This window comes from Otolemur garnettii, unplaced genomic scaffold (genome assembly GCF_000181295.1).
Source record: "Otolemur garnettii isolate 467f Iridium unplaced genomic scaffold, OtoGar3 scaffold00055, whole genome shotgun sequence".
NCBI lineage: Eukaryota > Metazoa > Chordata > Mammalia > Primates > Galagidae > Otolemur > Otolemur garnettii.
In genome coordinates this window covers 2828087-2847132 of record NW_003852450.1, presented here as the reverse complement: position 1 = coordinate 2847132, position 19046 = coordinate 2828087, and the positions used below count along the sequence as shown (strand labels likewise).

General features: G+C 41.7%; 1 protein-coding gene across 3 annotated transcripts in view; it reads left to right on the top strand.

Annotated features, from left to right (window-relative positions):
- Positions 1 to 19046, top strand: part of SRGAP2 (SLIT-ROBO Rho GTPase activating protein 2) — a 119845-nt gene that overhangs the window by 33845 nt on the left and 66954 nt on the right. For all 3 annotated transcript variants that reach the window (XM_023514563.1, XM_023514562.1, XM_023514564.1), the window contains exons 2-3: positions 11939 to 12001; positions 18729 to 18944. In XM_023514563.1, coding sequence (XP_023370331.1) covers positions 11975 to 12001; positions 18729 to 18944 — 243 coding nt within the window. In that variant the 5' untranslated portion in view covers positions 11939 to 11974. The remainder of the gene's footprint in view (positions 1 to 11938; positions 12002 to 18728; positions 18945 to 19046) is intronic.

The window sequence follows — 19046 nt, the reverse complement described above, 5'->3', positions numbered from 1 at the left end:
GCTACTTGGGAGGCTGAGGCAAGAAAATTGCTTTAGCCCAAGAGTTTGAAGTTGCTATGAGCTATGATGCCATGGCACTCTACTGAGGGCAACATAGTGAGACTCTGTCTCAGAATAAGTAAATAAAAATTAAAAAATAAAGAATGAAGCAACAAAAGCTATACAGAAAAATATGTGTCAAGTGAATAATCGCTGTTTTAAAAAAATAATATCCTGTGAGGTTTTGAATATATGTAAAATTAATATAAAATGACAATAATGAACTCAACAATAGAATCTATGCATGGGGTGGGGAAAATGGGTGTAAAGATATTTTTCAGGAAGTGGTAAGAGTATTAATTCATATTAGATTTTGGCAAGTGAAGGACGCAGGTTGTAATTTATAGTAACCAATGAAAGAATAATATCGCTACTAATCAAAGAGAGGTAGAAACTCAATTAGTAAAAAAATACTTCAAATGATGGAAAGAAAGATTCTGGTAAAGGCCAAAGTTATAATGATATAGAACAGAGTAAAGGTTCAGTGGTTAAGGGGAGAGGAGGGTTTAACTACAAAGGGCAGCATACAAGAATTTTTTGATGGGTGGTGAAACCGCTTTATGTCTTAATTGTGGTAGTGACTCCACAAATCTCTTCATTTGCCAAAGCACATAGAACTCTATGCCAACAAGAGTGAATTTTACAGCATTTTTTTTTGTAAATAGGAAGAAAAAAGAAGGTAAGAAAAGAGAGGAAAGAGGTCCATAGAACAAGTAGGACAAATAGATAGCAAATAGCAAGTTGGTGAGTCTAAACCTAAATGTATCAGGAATAACAATAAATGTAAATTGGCTTATGCTAATTAAAAGACAAATTTTCAGACAGAGTTCTTAAAAACTAAACTAAAGTATATGTTGCCTATAAAAGAACAGATATATTTTATTTTTTTTTTCACTTTTAAGTCTTGGATCTTACAGATATACTTCAAATCTAAGGGATACAGAAAGGTTTAAAGAAACAGCAGTGCCTGTGGCTCAAGGAGTAGGGCGCCGGCCCCATATACCAGAGGTGGTGGGTTCAAACCCAGCCCTGGCCAAAAATTGGAAAAAAGAAATAAAGTGATTAGAAAAGATAGCTATGATAAAAATCACACCATATTGATTTTAATGTAGAAAGTATTGTTAGATATAAAGACACGCATTTCTTACTAAAGATACAATTTCTCCAGGAAGAAGTATATACTTAATAATATATACAAATAGAAAATGGACAGAATTAACCAGCCTGAGCAAGAGCGAGACCCCATCTCTACTAAAAAAGGAAAAAAAAAAAAAATATATATATATATATATACACACACACCTATATATATATATATATATATATATAAAGGTCCATGGTGGCTCACATCTGTAATCCTGGCCCTCTGGGAGGCCAAGGCGGGTGGACTGCTTGAGCTCAGGAATTTGAGACCAACCTGAGCAAGAGCAAGACCTCGTCTCTACTGGCTCGGTGCCCGCAGCTCAGTGGTTAGGGCACCGGCCACATGCACTGGAGCTGGTGGGTTCCAGCCTGACCCCAGCCTGCTAAACAACAATGACAACTACAACAAAAAAATAGACCAGCATTGTGGCAGGTACCTGTAGTCCCAGCTATTTGGGAGGCTGAGGCAAGAGAATCGCTTAAGCCCAAGAGTTTGAGGTTGCTGTGAGCTATGATGCCACAGCACTCTAGCCAGGGTGACAGTGAGACTGTGTCTCAAAAAAAGAAAAAGAAAAAATGGACAGAATTAAAAGGGTGAATGGACAGATCATCAACCCCGGTGAGAAATTTAATACACCTGCTTTAGAGAATAATAATTAAACAAGTATGCTAATAAAAAAAATCTGTGAAAATGTAGAAGACTCACAAAATAATAAACTTGATCTGAATGACACATATGGGTACTGTGCCTCACAACTGCAGATAAATAAATACACATTCTTTTTAAGTGCACATGGAACATTTATAAAGTTTAAACCTCAATTGGAGAAGAAAATTTACAGAGATTAGGTGAGAAATCAGAGCAGGAGATTGGAAATCTATAGTTCAAAACTTTGGACATTTGCCTTCTCACAATTCAATGATTTTTTTTCCAGTGGCAGAGAGATACTAGTAAGAGAAAAAGTGTCCTTTTCCTGGGATCTAGTTATTTTAAATTGTATATGGTCCATGGCTTACGGGAATGGCTGCCTGTGTGATTAGTGTGGGCAAGCACAAGAGGCTGCAAACCACCACTGTAGCTGAAGAAAGCTGATGCAGGCCCCAATCTCCATCCTAGTCCCTTGCATTCTTATTCTCTGCCAGGAAAGGGCTCTACTCAGTCTCCCGAAGTTGGCTTTATGCCACTTGTAGGTCCAATCCTGGCCCCTGGGATGTCAGGAACATGCTCTTAGGCCAGGCACAGTGACTCATACCTGTAATTCTAGCACTTTGGTAAACTAAGTGGGGGAGGGAGATCTTAAGGCCAGAAGTTCAAGACCAGCCTGGACAACATAGACTTCATCCCTACAAAATATTATTTAAAAAATTGCCACGTGTGGTGGTGTGCCCCTGTAGTCTAGCTAGTTGGGAAGCTGAGACAGAAACGTCACTTGAGCCCAGGGTTTGAGGCTACTGTGGGGTTAGATCCAGCCTGGGTGGCATTCTAGCCTGGGCGGCAGAGCAAGACTCTATCTCTAGAAGGGAAAAAGAAACCGCTCTTTTTATAATTGAAACCTAAGGAGCTTCTCTTTCTTTCTCAGCAGCAGGATTCTAAGGCAACTTCAGGACTTCTAAAACTACACAGATCCCTCGATAAATTGGCTTTGCTGCTGGGTTCCTCTTTCTTTTAAAAGTATTTTATCAGCAATTTTCCTAGTGCCCCAGGCATTTCCTGTACGGGTGCTGCTGACTGTTTTACTTCCTAACAGGCTGCCCTCCTCCTTGGTAGTCACACTGCCAACTTTCAGATGAGCTCTGTTAACTCCTGTTCTTCCAGCCTCCTGGCCCAGCCATCTGGGAGCCGCACAGGCATTCCTCCCATCCCCCAGCTCCTAGAATTTCTTATTGTAGTAAGGCACATGCTTTCAAGCACCTTATCATTCTGGCTCTTTCCCCCCCTTCTCTCCCAGTTCCAAGCCACTGATTGCTTTTCCTCGTGAGTTCATTTTACAGCTGCTGAGAGATTTGTGCTCTTGTGTTGCCTGTTTGCTTTTGTGTCTTTTGTCCCTTGTGTCCCAGTCTACTCAAGGGTGCCCACAGTCACCTGGATACCATTTCTATGCGTTTAGTGTCCTGCTTGGAAAATGGGTGACACTCATCTTCAGAATGACCTCAAGAAACGCTTTGGCATGCGCGATCAGGGCCCAAAGACCTACACCCCTACCACTCAAATCATTATCCAAAAAAGGAAAAGATGGAAATTTGCCAAGAAAAGGATCGCAGTGGTGGTTTAAGAAATAAAGACTCAGACTTGATTGTCTCTTTCATTTCATAAATTTGCACTTATTTTCTTGGACAGATCGTTCAAAAAGAGTAGAACAATCATGGAGGAACAGTTAGAATGTTACAGGACTATGCTTCAGACTGTGCTTTTAGAGGTCTTAGGAGAGCAGAAGGCCCCAACCCCCAACTTCCCAGTCTCAGGCCAGTGGTGCTCAGTCTTGTCTGGATTACGTGTTTTCCTGATAAGAGCCTTTGGTCAGTTGTAACAGAGCATAGTAAGCATCCACAGAGGGTAGAAACTGCATCTGTCTCAAGGAACAGATTTTTCATTACTTGTGGGTTATCAATCAAGTGTTACTGCTCACACATTCCAGAGCTCCTGGAGCCCTTAAGGAAATGGTTTTCAGAAACAAGTACCCTAAAGGAGAGAAATCCTAGTTTCATTAAACCAGAACTCGATCATGGATAGTCTTGGTATTCTGTGACCTATGGAGTAGGGACCTCTTACCTTTGAATGTTTAATTCATGACCCCAGTTGAACATGTTCTAGTTGTGCAGCTGAGGAAGATCTTTTCTGTTTAACCTACCTGAAGGAATAGAAGGTAATTACATCCTCCTTAATTTCCTTCTTCCACCCCCAGCCCCACTGTTGCCTCCTTTCTGCTAAATACTTTTTCATCTTTGCTTTGAGATTTTGTTTGTTTTATTTTCTCTTCTCAGGAAAACTGCATTATTTCTTACAGTCATTGGTACTTTAGTTCTTACTAAAAGTGGGGAAGAAAATGGACTGTGCAATAGCAGGCGTAAAGAAAAACAAAGAACCTTTTGCCCTGCGGGTCCAAACAGCCCCTCTTGGAATCCTCCCTAGGAAGTAGTTTCTGGAGGCCTTTGCAAGTCCACACATCATGGTCATTAACATGTTTGAGAGAACATAGTAGTGTAGTGTGATGGAAAGAATATTCAAGTTGAGTGTTGAGAAGGCTGAATTCTAACATTAATATATTTAGCTTACATTTGTTGAACACATCAGTTGCTAGATTCTGTTTTAAGCAATTTGCACCAATTGGCTTTTTTTTTTGAAACCCTGCATAGAGTGTCATGGTGTCATAGCTCACAGTAACCTCAAACTCTTGGGCTTGAGCATTCATCTTGCCTCAGCCTCCTGAGCAGCTGGGACTACAGGAATGCACCACCATGCCTGGCTAGTTTTTCTATTTTTAGTATAGGGTCTCATTCTTGCTCAGGCTGGACTCGAACTCCTAAGCTCAAGCAATCCACCTGCTTCTGCCTCCCAGAGTAATTTTACAAACGTGGAAGCTGAGTTATGGTGTGTTTAAATAACTTACCCCAAGTCCTGTAATTGCAAAATAGAAGCAGGATCCTACTCCAGATCCTTGTGTGTTTAACCTTTTTCCAATACCTCATGTATTCCCTGATAGAATACTGAATAGCTATGTGACTCTGGAAAAGTCATTGCAACTTTTTGGGCTTATCTCTGAAGTGTAATCAAAGGGAATTCATGTGGGTGGCTTCTGATGGAGTTGCCACTTTTAGTAATCCATGTGAGGAAAATGCCACTTTATTGTTTTATTCTTGTAATTATGTGTTCAGGCCTAAGTTAAATATTGATTTAATTGATTCAGAAGCTGATTAATTTACAGCTTCTATATACAAAGCAGTGAGTTGGGCACTAACGAGGATTCAGAAAGATGCTTACGAAGTTATCGTCTGTCTCTTCCATTAGTTTCAGATAGTTTCATGTTCTAGTAGCTTTGGGATTTTCTTTTGTAGACTAAGTTCTTCAGATAATGAAACAGAAATCAAGTTGAGAAACCATTCATATTTCACAAGATGAATCCTGCATCATGTACTGGCTCTTAAATTGTGTCAAGTTTCTGACATTTTCTTTTAATATAAAACTTTGTCACTAAGAAAGTTTAGCTATACCCAATAACTTCTTAGAGAAGGAGCAATGAGTGAGGTTAGTTTTTATGGTGCTTACAAGCTCAAGGGATCCTTTCAAAATGGAATGTGACTGCTTTGGGAGTCACTTATACTGAAGCAGTGTAGCATTATAACCTGAAACGTCCATTACTAATTTAGAAAGACAACCTTAAAGAATTTACTGCGTTATAGCTATAATTTTTAAAATGAGATTTCTGTTTCTGGCAAGTCAGATCCAGCATCTATCTTACTCTAGAGTTAGAGTATAGTGTGGAAATCTGTTGGCTGAGACAGCAACAAAAATTGATCTTAAATTGAAAATTAACTTAAGAAATTTTATTTATAATAATGCCTTTGAGATCAGAAAAATAGCATTCTGATGGGATTAGACATCAGATTAATGTCCATCTTTCTCGGCAGATTGTAAACTTTTAAACTCTCTGTTTCATATTCGAGCCATTAGTGCCTGACACATAATGTTGTTCTATAAATATTTGCTGATGGATTCCTTATTGCTCACTTCCTACAATCCAGCCATTTGTCCCTTGCTGGGTAATCAAACCTTCTTTGAAACAGCCAATCAGCCATAGCACTAAGGCAAGTTTTTTAGCTCCTGTCTTGGTTGGTGGGTTGTAGTACCTAAACCACTATTTTCTTTATTAATTCCACAACTACAGTGTTTTGCGTGTACCCAGTCTTTTTAAACTTGTGTATAGTAACTCATTAATAAGTTGTAAAATAAGTTTAGTGAGTTAGAACCAACATGAAAAAGTAGAAAAGAGTAGGAAACATTACATGTACTGCATGAAAGTACTTTTATTGTAGACATGCACATTGTACTGTATTACAATAAAAATATGTATTTTCTTTTTTTAACATCCTGTTCTACTCATTTTCAGGAGGCAGAGGCACCTTAGGTGTCCCTCTTGTGGCAGCTCCTAGCCTACCTCCTTATTAAGTTTTACAGGCTTGGTGCCTGTGGCTCAAGTGGCTAAGGCGCCAGCCACATACACCGAAGGTGGCGGGTTTGAATCCAGCCCGGGCCCGCCAAAACAACAATGACAGCTGCAACCAAAAGATAGCCGGGCATTGTAGTGGGCGCCTGTGGTCCCACCTACTTGGGAGGCTGAGGCAGGAGACTCACTTGAGCCTAGGAGTTGGAGGTTGCTGTAAGCTGTGATGCCATGGCACTCTACCCAAGGGGACAGCTTGAGGCTCTGTCTCAAAAAAAAAAAAAAGTTTTACAATTCAGTGTATTTATATTTTATAAATTCTTGGGCTCCTCTGAGCGTAAGGTACTGGATGGAGCTCAACTTTTCTTAGAGCCATCAACGTGGTATCCAAACCAATCGTGAATGGTGAATAGAAAGAGCCCTGCTTGCTTATATGCAAGTAGCATGGTTGAGGGAAGATGTAGAACTCATTCCTGAGCTCTGACCTGCTGGATCCCCACCCTCTGAACCCCTGCAGCCTCCAGCACCCACCATCACACTAAGCCATCTATTTTGGTATACTGAATTGAGTGGGGGAGAGGCCAGGCACAGTGCCCACCATCACCTAGCATCGGCCTGGCTGCCAAACAGCCTCTCCTTTTAGCTCTGTCCTCCCCACCAAAAGCATTTCAGGCAAAGAGCCAGCTCATGAAACTTGGCCTCTTTGAAGTGGTGAGCAAGTACCCCTGAAACCATCACCTTATGTCTGGTGGCATTTCTCCTGCTGCCAGAGCTTAATGTAGGGTCATATCCCTTTCCTCTGAAATCTGTAAAAGTAAATTTAATTTTAAACTGAATTTTTTTTTTTTTTTAACAGTTGGTCTCTGAAGCTCAAAGAGTCTTTGAGGTAGGGAGGGGATGCTGGCACTGGGAGAGGATATAGGGAATATACGTGCCCTTGAAAATCGTATTCTTTTTTGGAAAATTGCTGACACAGGCTAATCAGCACCGAACTAAATGACCCTACTGTTTCTACCTGCTGACAGGCTCAGCCCTGGGATAGGGCTGAAATTAGCTCTCACCACATGGCAGAGGCATGCCTTCCCTTCCTCCGCCCCTTTTTTCATATAAATAGGGGGTAATTTTGTGCCTGTCAAATAATACAGTTTTGAAGTGCCAATAGCCAATAAACAACAGCCCCACCTCACTCCTGACTTAAAAAGCACATTAGTAATGATGTAAGTAGTGCTAAAAATCAGATAATAGGTAATTTCCCTGGTTTGAAAAGCTTTTCAGAATTGATGTTCTTTAGGAAATGTTAATAGGCAAAACCATTCAAGCCGAGGGAGTGTATTGATTTAGTGAGGACCCAAGATGGATAACCAGCCTAGTGTCCAGGTAGCCAGACCACGTAGCCTTGTATTTGCATATATTTTTGCTGCTATATCCTGTCTGTGAGTAAGGAGGCATTGGAGCATTACAGTCTTGGGGAGATGACGCTGTGTATTTCAGTTCTGTTTCCAATGCCGTTATCTGTTGGAAAAGGAAGCTTCCCTACCCATTTTGTAAGCACACAATTGGCAGGAGCTGTTGCAATCTCATTGTCTTCCGATCAGCTCCTCCTCAGCAGCAGGCAGAGTGAAACACTCAGGCCAAATGGTTGTGCTGAGTTTCAAAATAAAAGATCCCAGTCTGAGCGCACCATCTCACTTCCCATCCCACAGAACCAGCATTGTTAACTGTGCCACATCTCTATTCTAAATTTAGGCATCTTTTTTTTTTCCAGGCAAAGATTACTATGCAAACATTTAAGAGAAAAACTTTGCCCAAAGTAATTTTCCCCCCGACTTCTATTTGGTTTCCTGCAATGTTTAGATGACTCATTCTATTCCAAGAAATTTTAAAGAAAAGAGATGCAGGCTGTGTATTAGTGTACAAAGACTGCTCTGTAAATTCTCTTTTTCTTTCCTGCCTAGAAACCCCTTGCTTTTTTTTCAGGGAATGGAAAGGCTCTACAGTCTTCATTGTCATATATTCAGCCTCATCAGGTTTTGTTGTTCTCAGGAATAATGTCCCCCTTGTCTTTGGGTGGGGCCCGCTTGCGGGTTTCCAGCGAGGTCAACCCTTCTGCAGTGGCCAGCACGGAAGCCTTTCCTCGGGTCACGTTTTCCACCAAAGGCACACAGTTAAGGTTTCTGAAATAGAGAACAGGTTGCTTTTTATCATCTGTGAGAAGAGAGAGGCTGACAGTTTCCTGCCTCTCTTTTGGTGTCAGAATTATGCCTGATTGCTAGGGGCTATATCGGACATTTTAACAGGGTGAGCTACTCCCGTATTTCCAGCCCAACCCTCAGCCAGAGGGAGCGTTAAGTCAGATTGCTTCAGCAGCCTGTTCAAATAAACAGGGATAATAGTTGAGGGTCCTCCCAACTAATCAGTACCTGAAAGGAAACATCTGCCTGGGCTTAATTGCTATTTTATTGGTTACACTTTCTCCCTCTCTCCTCTTCTCCCCCTTCTCCACTCTGGGACTAAGTTATTTAAGTCCTGGGTAAGCAACAGGGTAGAGGAAGAGGAGCTTTCTTCTTAACCTCTGCCATTTAAATATAAGGAAGTAGTAAGAGAAGATGGGAGGCTGATGGGGGAGCTGGCCTGGAGGTGGGAGGGCAGGGCAGTGGGAAGTGATACTTGTGGTCACTTACTGACCCTGTTGCTGACTTTGGGGTTGGTGGTGAGTCACTTTGCCTCATCTCAACCTCCTAGGGCCTTCAGTGAAGCTCAGCTTTCCTCTCAATGGGAAACACAGTCTGGTGTGTGAGATCATACACGAAAGGCATTCCCTCTTGTGGCTTCTTCCAGTGGTTGAGGTCACTGTATGAGAGACACTGGAAACAGTAAATTTAAGACTGACAAAATGCCCCTGAAGTCATCCATTTTCTCAAGCATCTGGGTCTCTAAGGAGAACTTGCTCAGTATCATCAGCTACGCCATGGTGTATAGCTCAGCACCTGTTCACTGAAGTAGGTGATGCTTGGAAATAATATGGGCTCAAGAAGCCAGGCGAAAGATCATGTAGAATCACAGAATGGCAAAGACTGGAGAAGATCTCTGACATGTTTTAGCTAAAGGCTTTCGTTTTATGGAAATGAAAATAGAGGCCCAAAGAGATGAACTAGGTTGTCCAAAGTTATTTCCTTGGTAATGTAGGAGCTGGAAATAGAAGGAGAATCTTGCAGTTGCTAATTTATGGCTCTTTCCACTCCTTTCCCCACTACAAGGGGTAAAAATTCATGCCTGCTCTTGACAGAGGGCACACACATGTTACATTTTATAGTGAATACCACAACACAAAAATGGACAGAGAACACCTTAACAGAAAAATGGCAAACCATAAAAGAAAAACAAAAATGACTGATAAACATGTTTGTTTTTGTTTTTATTTTTTTGAGACAGAGTCTCACTACGTCTCCCTCAGTAGAGTGCTGTGGTGTCACAGCTCACAGCAACCTCAGACTCTTGGGCTTAAGTGATTCTCTTGCCTCAGCCTCCCAAGTAACTGGGACTAAAGGGGCCTGCCACAATGCCTGGCTGTTTTTTTGTTGTAGTTGTCTTTATTGTTTGGCAGGCCCAGGCCGGGTTTGAACCCGCCAGCCCCGGTACATGTGGCCAGCACCCTACCCACTGAGCTACAGGCGCCGAGCTGATAAACATGTTTTAGAAAATGCTCAGACTCACTGGAATCAAAGGACTGCAAATTACTGTAGGGTAGCACATCAAATTATCAAGACAATAAAAAAGTGAAATAAGCATTCCTATATGCTGCTGGTGGTATTATAAATTGGCAAAGTTTTTCTCAAGGGCAACTTAACAGTATAAGTGAGTAGTCTTTGACCTAGCAATGTAACTTCCAGGAGAAAATAATGCAAGGTGTGTGCATAGATTATATACAAAGTAATTTAGCATAGCCTTTTCTATCACAAAATTTGGAAGCAAAGCCAAGTCCATGAATACCAGCTATATCAATATATGACAATAACTAAGAAAATGCCATGAAGACTATGTTAACCAGTTTGGTGAAAATATTTCAAATTGTATATAAAACCAGCACAGTGTACCCCATGACTGCATTAATGTACACAGCTATGATTTAATAAATATATATATGTTAAAATGCAATAAAAGATAATACATGGAGAAATGCTCACTTCATGTATGTGAATAGGATACAGAGCAGGATTTATAATGCTGTTCCAATTTTGTTAAAATAATGGGAAAGAGAAGATTAGAAAAATATATAACAAAGTCTAGGGTGGAGAATTCTTAATGGTAGGAATTAAGGGTTACTTTTATTTTCTTTTTTGAGGTTTTCTACAGTTTCCTTATTTATTACTTTTATAGATAAATCTATGTTACTTTTGTAATCAGAAAACTTTTTTGGGGGGGGAGACAGAGTCTCACTCCAGAGTTTCACCCTGGATAGAGTGCTGTGGCATCATAGCTCACAGCAACCTCAAACTCTTGCGCTCAAGAGATCCTCTTGTCTCAGTTTTTCTATTTTTAGTAGAGACAGCTCCTCAGCTCAGTTGATCCACCCACCTTGGCCTCTCAGAGAAAGAAAACATTTTTAAGGTAGAGATGTATGCATTGATAAAAGGTGACATATTAAATGAATGTATTTGTGACATGAAAGTCCTCTTTCTTTGCCTAGGAGCTGAGCTATGCTGGGGTTGGGAGGCAGTATTATGCCTTCCATTAGGAAGGAGTTGGTAATATCTGAATTTTTAGTAGGAAAGAAGTAGAAAGAACTGGCAGAAGATGAAACAAGGGCTTCCCCTCTCCATGACCCAGTGATGCCAATCAGTTTTATCCCCTGTTCTCTTGGGTTTGGCATGTAACACTTAGTATAGAAGGTGTGACAGTTTCCTTCCTGCTTCCTCGTTCTTCTCTATTTTTGCTGCTCTATTGACATCAGTCTTAGGTGGTAGCAGCAAAAAATCTGAGAGCTACTACTGTTCAGAATTAACTAGCTGGAGACCCCTTAACATATGAGGATCAAGTAACAGCAAACTCCCGAGTGATCAGTATTGAAGTACCACTGCCCTGGGAGTTTGGGGTAGAAATAAAGCAAACGAGAAATATAGTTCCTTCTTGCTTAGAGTTTCCTATTCAGTTAGGGACTTAGAAGTCCGCAAATGTTTATATCCTTTTTCCTATCTCATCCTTCTATGTATTATACAGTTCACCTTTTTTTTGCAATCCTCTGGAATGCTTAACTACAAGGGTCTGAGCAAGTGTGTTCCACCTAACAACAGTTGCTAGGTAGCATGTGGCTTTCAGGACTGCTCTTAGGGGACCAATAGAAAAATCAAAGGCTACAACCCTCCCTTCACACAATTGCTTTTACTAGGCTATAGAAAGGGCACATTTCATTTTATTAAAACTCCTTGAGTAATCTGACCATAATTGGGTCTGATTGGAATGGTTATCTGATTTGCTGGGTTAAATAATGGCCCTTAATTGAGTCTGGGTTATTTGTAGAGCTGATGCTGCCTTGCCTTTGTTGCCCCCGCCTACCTCCTTCTGTTTCCCAATTAACCTTCATTCCTCTTTCCTTACAGAGTAAAGAAGTTGGCCAGCAGCTCCAAGATGATTTGATGAAGGTCCTGAACGAGCTCTATTCGGTAAATCAGATGGGTTGCTTGGCTCTTAGCAAGCAGAGGGAAGCAGCATTTGGCAGCTTGCAGCCGTAGTCACATCAGCAACAGAACTGAACTGAGGTTGAGGACAGTGCATGTCCCCATTGGGGGTGACTCCACCCATCTCTTTTTTTTCACATTCTTATTTTCAAAACTGCATGAGCCAAAAAGTACTTTGTCAAAATGAGATTCCTCTTCAGCTATGCAATGGGGCATAATCACTAGAGACCAGCCAAGGCCTAGGTCACCAGCACAGCTGACCCCACTAGCAGCAAACAAGGGACCTTGAACCTAATGGCAAGGAACGTAGCCTGCATTGCACCGTTAATATGTGCCTCTGGAGGAGGATTAACTGTTCAAGGTTTTGCATCAGATCTGGAATTAATCTACAAGTCTGAGACTAGAGCAGGTGCCCTAGAGGAAAGTACAGTCCTAAATGCCCCTAATATGAAGGATCAGTTCAGGCAGAGAGCTGGACCAGCTTCCTGGAGTTTTATAAAGCCGAACCTCTGCGAAGAGGCAGGCTGTGGGCTTGGAGGAGAGAACACAATCTGTTCTGAAATGACTGGCACTTTAGGCATGTGGTGCTTGTGGTTGACACGTGTTAATTCATGCACTGAGAGGTGGTGGTGGTGGTTTCTCCCCCATCCATGTTTCATTAATTATAATTAAAACAAACACACACATACCGAGGAAATTCCTGTTGTCATATAGGGAATACTTAAATTGTATAGCTAATACCTTTCAGGGACCCCTTCTCCAGTTGGGCATGCCAGTTCTCCGGGTCATTCTCCAGGGTTGCTCCATCTTGTTTGGAGGTGAAATTGATTCCCTTCCCCTCCCACTTCCACCCCTTCTCCTCCTCCTCCTTCCCTTCCCTTGGCAGTGGAGACATGCATCATAGGCATTTGGGATCAGAGAATTCCACATTCTTGATCCAGAAGCCTAGGTGTGGCCATTTTGTCATGGCAACTGTTAAGCAAGTAAATAGGGTAGAGTCATCTGACTTGTCTCCAGTGATGCTTAGTTTATTTTGAATTTCTATCGTGTGTCTCTTCTGTACCAAAGTCAAGTAGATAGATAGTACCCTTTGGTTCAGCTCCCAAGTTTTCACTTCTCTCAAATGAAGTTAAGACTTTTTAAAATTAGAAACACATCAGTGTGAAATCCATTTTCAGGCTAGATGGGTTTCCTGAACCTTGTCTTTTTAATGCTTTACTTCTGCTCTTTATTTTTAGCATATCTACTAGACACCAAGAAAAACTATTACTCCTTTTTGCTGGCAGAGTATTCCCTAAGATAGAAAATGACACATGTAGTCATTATATAAATCCTTTTATTTTCCTGGAAGCATCTTGGGCCTCTGCTATTTGCAGCTGTTTCTAGGGAGGAGTAGGCTGGATATCCAGCAAGCTTCGATCATCTCAAATCCAGTGTGCCACTTCTGCCATGGGACCTGAGGCAGCAGAGAAAGAATATACTATCTAAGGATCTGTTAGCTTTTACCCAGAGTCCTAGATCTTCACATATGCAATGCTTTTTAAAAAATAAACAAATGAAAACCTATAAGCTATGATGGAATGAGAAGAAAACCCTTGAACTTGCTTCTCTGCTCTGAGGAGGGCTGAGCTGCTATCCCTGACATCAGACTTCAGGCAGCTCAGTATTGGCCACTCCTTTGCTAGTCACCATGAGGCCACAGTCAATGCAGAGCATAGAATCTTCCCGCTCTGTTCAAACTGAGAACTAGTGTGGTGTCCCCTGCCATGAGGTGAATTGGTATAAACTCTTACAATCTGTCCAAGGCCAAAATTAAAATTTGATTTTTTCCTCTAATAGGTAGTAGGAAGAGAAAAAAAGGAATAGAAGATGCTAGAACGTTTCAGAGAAGGCAGAACACTTTGGTGCAAACACCAGCAAAGTGATTTTTCTCCCAAGGGGATATTTGACAATGTCTGCAGATATTATTGGTTGTCACAACTGAAGGGGTAGGAAGTGCTATTGGCATCTAATGATTTAGAGGCCAGGGGTGATGCTAAAATCCTACATTGCACAGGAATGTCCCCCACAACAAAGAGTTCTCTTGCCCAGAATGTCAGAAGATCAAGATCAAGAGACTCTCTAGAGTCTAGACTAGAGTCTCCTGAATTAGGCAACCTAGATTCTATCCTCTCTCGACCACTAGCTATATGAACTTGGTGGGTACTCCAAACCACTATGGCCCTAGTATCTCTGTACACTCCATGTACTAGTATCTGCATATCCTGGAGACAGGGTAGTTGGGGGTTATACTTCCTGAACTACTGGACTATAGTTAAGGGTCAAATGAGTTTGCAGTTTCTATAGGCTATTAGAAAGTTCAGAGAGTAGAAGTAGAGTTTTTTCTTCTGGAGGGTAAGATAAGCTTAGGACTGGTCTGAATAAGGCACCATATTTCTATCTCTGCTTGCATAGGACTAAAGGGTTTCCTGGGACTCAAGACATTCAGTGCTGAAACTGAGAAGAGTCTTGGGTAAAACATGCTTGGTGACATTGCATAAGATGGTGGTTTTGTCAGGTAGGAAGTTGGAACTACTGATGCTGGCTTTGGGAAGCTACATTCTGCATATACATTTTCTTAGAGGAGTCAGGAAGACAATAAAGGAGAGCTTCTTATCAGGAACTTTGCCCTTATATGCTCTCCAGGAAGGCAGGAAAGAGCTTCTCATTTTGGTGACTTTTTAGGCAATAATACTATTCATGGGCACTGGGAAAAGGAAACCAAGGAAATAAGAAACCCATCATATTTTTCAGGGCTCTTCTTACTTCATATCTGTCCCTAACAGCCATGAATAAATACTTCTTTGGGGGGTCTGATTACCCAAAGGTTGGTAATTTAAGTGCTGTTGAACTTGATGATTCAAGGGACAGGGCCCAGGTGTTCCCAAATAAAGATGCCTTTGGGAAGAGGTCCAGCATCCCACCATAAGTGGCCAGCTGCCCCTTGCACCTTCTTCTTTTCTGCTTGAGGGCCTTTGATTTCCCTGACTTGGCATTTTGTGTCAGAGCCTGCTTCCCACAGCTGCTTCTCAGAGAACAACCCCAGTGTGCATTCTTCTCCACGTGTTTTTCCTCCATAATGAGCTGGCTAGTTTGTGAGCTGTGGCATAAGTGGTTTTCATTTTCTGACTGATGCTCCAGGAATGCCTTTGAAGTCAGACCATACTGCTTCCCAAAGAACTCTGGGATTCTCTGCCTCAGTTGTACTCAGAGGTTGTGTCCGAAAAAGCCCAGCAAGCCCCCATGGAAAGTGTGTGTGGAGGCACAGAAGCCACGTGGATTGGCTGAGTGTGAAGAGTCAAGGAAGTGCTAGAATTGAGAAAGAAAGAAGAGATATGAGGACACTTTGGAGCTATTATGTCCCAGAGGTCTAATGCTTCTGTACTCCCCCTAGATACATATCCTCTTGACTTGGTGCAGCAGCTGTTTGCTTATGGAGCTACTTTAGATTGGTATTTAGCACCTGTTCCCTCAAAAAAATGGCAGTTAATAGTCTTTCAGATCTGCCTGCCTATTTGATCCTGACACTAGGCAACAAGGATGCAAGAACAAGAGATGTCCCCAAACTCAAGGCATTTGGTTTTGATAAGGAGAAACAGAGAAGTAAAGCAGCAAGCAAAAAATGATGTGATAGGCTTGGCACTTATAGCTCATCGGCTAGGACGCCAGCCACATACACCAGGGTTGGCAAGATCGAACCCAGCCCAGGCCTGCCAAACAACAATGATAACTACAACAACAGCAGCAACAAAAGTAGCCAGTTATTGTGGCTGGTGCCTGTAGTTCCAGCTACTTGGGAGGGTGAGGCAAGAGAATCACTTAAGCCCAAAGGTTTGAGGTTGCTGTGAGCTGTGACTTCACGGCACTCTACCAGGGGTAACACAGTGAGATACTGTCTCAAAAAAAAATAAAAAATGATGTGATAAGAACTCTTACCCAGGCTGAGCATGGTGGCTCATGCCTGTCATCCTAGCACTCTGGGAGGTTGAGGCAGAAGTTTTACTTGAACTCAGGAGTTGAAGACCAGACTGAGTAAGAGTGAGAACCTGTCTCTACTAAAAATAGAAAACTTAGCCAGGGGTGGTGGCTCACACTTGTACTCCCAGCTATGCAGGAGTCTGAGGCAGGAAGATCACTTGAATCCAGAAGTTTGAAGTTGAGTTGAGTTACAATGATGACACTTTAGCAAGGGTGAATCTGTCAAAAAGAAAGAAAGCAAAGAAAAAAAAAAAACTCTCACACGAAGAGGCACAAAGTCAGGCTCCTTCGAGAAATACTTGAATTGACTCTGAAATGCCAAAAGCTCTTTTATTCTTCTTGACATGTTCTTTTTTTGTTGTATCCAAAACATGCTCTTGTTTCATAATGCAGTATCTTATTGTTTCTCATTTCTTTCTCCAGGGCTACTGTTGATGGATTGCTTTAAAGTTTTTGTTTCTCTGTATATGGTTTCCTCTACATTGCTATTCAGTCCTTAGTCTTTCATAGTAGATATTTCCTTAAACGTCTGGTGATCTTTAGCTTCCTGCTCACATTTTAAACTGAGGCACTGAAATATTCTGTGTCAAGCATGGACTTCACTGTAGGGTGATCTGACTTGGCTATATCATTAGTCCTAAAATCAGGATCTGTAGATCTTTGATCTTGTATGTTCAGATTGCTGAGAAAAGGCATTTTGATCTCTCTCCCTTGAGAGTGGAGTTGTGACAGTCCTGGACCATCTTAACATTCAGTGTAGAATTTTTAGTTGCTCCTCCTGTGTAAGTTTAGTACCCCTGTCCTCATCTGAGCCTGGTGTCCCCTAGTCCACAGACCGTCTCTAAGAGAAAAAACCTCTAGTCTTTCACTACAGTTGTGTAGGGGATGTGGGGGTCTACCTGTTCTCAGACTTTGCATAGTTTCCCTCATTTTTAGCTCCATCCTCATCCCACTGCTACCAGTTTCTCTGAGGGCTTCTGTAATAGAAGTCTAGCTCTTAGTCTTAGCTCTTCTTACTTCTGGTTCAGGATTCAGTAGGGCAATTACCACTTGCCAACCTGCTTTTTGGCTTCTGCTTCCATTCTTGTTGTTTTCCCCAGTTTTGTTTTGCTGAAAAATAATAATAATAAAAAGATTTTTTATTATTTGAGTGTGGCTTAGGGAGGGAACAGAGCTAAATGCATGAATTCAGTACTTATTTTTTCAAAGTAAAGTGAATATTCTATGTAGACCTGATTTAGACTTTTGAGTTTTCCCTCCAGTTTGTATTTACCTCACAATACATATTTCTCTAAGGCCTATCTTGACTTCCCGGTTCCTTAATTGTTTTGGCCTCACTTATTCAAACATCAGCCTGTGGATATCTCAGTTTTCCTTGGAGGTAGGAGAGCACTAGTAATGCTTCTCCCTTATTTCCCCAGAGGTGAGATTCAGTGTCATTAAGTCATTTGATGCACCCATTGTTATAAAACCACCACTGTGGAGAAGAAAAGAAAACAGAAAAAAGTGGTGCTTACCCTTAGGAATTTAGTGTCTTTGGGTAGGTGGTATTTTACTCTCTTTTAACAAGATGGCTTTTTAGGGGAAAGGAACAATATGAGTTGCTGATTTTTATTACTTCATACTAATTCTCCCTCTCAAAGAAATCTCAAGGCATGAAAATTTCAGCACTCTTCTAACTTCAGGTCACTTGGTTTGTTATCGAGGGTTTTTAATTCCTAGAAAGAAGCTGTAGGCTCCCTGTGTGGAAACAGAAAGTTCCAGCAGAGTAGAGCAGTAGTAGTAGATTTGGGAACATCAGAAACAGGCTCAAGTTCTAGGCTTTGTGTCTCCCTGCTAAGGAACGTGGTTCGTCTCCTAGACAGTCACTACAATGGAAAATTTGAAAATTATGTCCCTCTCCTTTCTAGTACTTCCTTCCCGGGCCCCACTTATACTTGATGTGGATTTTACTGCTTCCCAGACTCCTACGTGAAGTGTGCAGATTTACAGTCTTCAAAGGGTTGTCTGATCGTAGAATTGCTAGGAGGAAGTGGGAAAATGCATGTGTGGCACTTGGCACAAAGCCAGGAATGTACTACATGCTCAGCGAATGACAGCTGCCATGGCTGTGGCTGCTCTTGTTCTAGTTGCTGTGACAGAGGGTGTTTGATGTGAATAAAGCAGGCCAGACAGGTCCCTGGAATGCCAGGCCAGCAGAAAGAGCTTTTGGAGCCTTTTTCTCTTCCTCATTTTATATCTGAAAAGTTAAAAAAAAAAAAATAGACTACTCTACAAGCTGTACTGTCCTCTTTGGATTTTTCACCAACCCAGGAAGGTTTTGTCCTTAGGATCTGATTGCTGGTGCCTTAGTTTCCCAGTATTGTGAAGTGACTAAGCAATAGAAATCACTTGACCAATCTGAAAGAGTGATGATTACAAGTGATAATAAATAGAAATAAATAATACATGATGGTCAGACATGAAGCCATTTCAATAAGAAGATACACGGGCTCAGTTCAAATATTGCTTTCCTGTGCTTTAGAGTGATCTTTAATAGATGATGTTTGCTAAACCAAATGCTTCTAGATTTTTCCCTTGGGGGCATGAGGATATTGCTTTATGGGGAGAGGTCCAGCTGAGTCTGTTAGTCTGTAAACCAGACAATTGACCCCATTGGCTTGACCTCTGGGGTGGGGGTGGGGGTGTCTTGCAGGTCATGAAGACATATCACATGTACAATGCCGACAGCATCAGTGCTCAGAGCAAACTCAAGGAGGCAGAGAAGCAGGAGGAGAAGCAAATTGGTAAATCGGTAAAGCAGGAAGACCGGCAGACCCCACGCTCCCCTGACTCCACAGCCAACGTTCGCATTGAGGAGAAACATGTGCGGAGGAGCTCAGTGAAGAAGATCGAGAAGATGAAGGAGAAGGTACGTATGCTCCAGTGAGAACAGGGGTTGGGGAGCAGCGTTCTGGAAGGCAAGACTGATGGGACTTTCCCAGTGGGCACCAGGAAGAGCAGAATAAGGAAT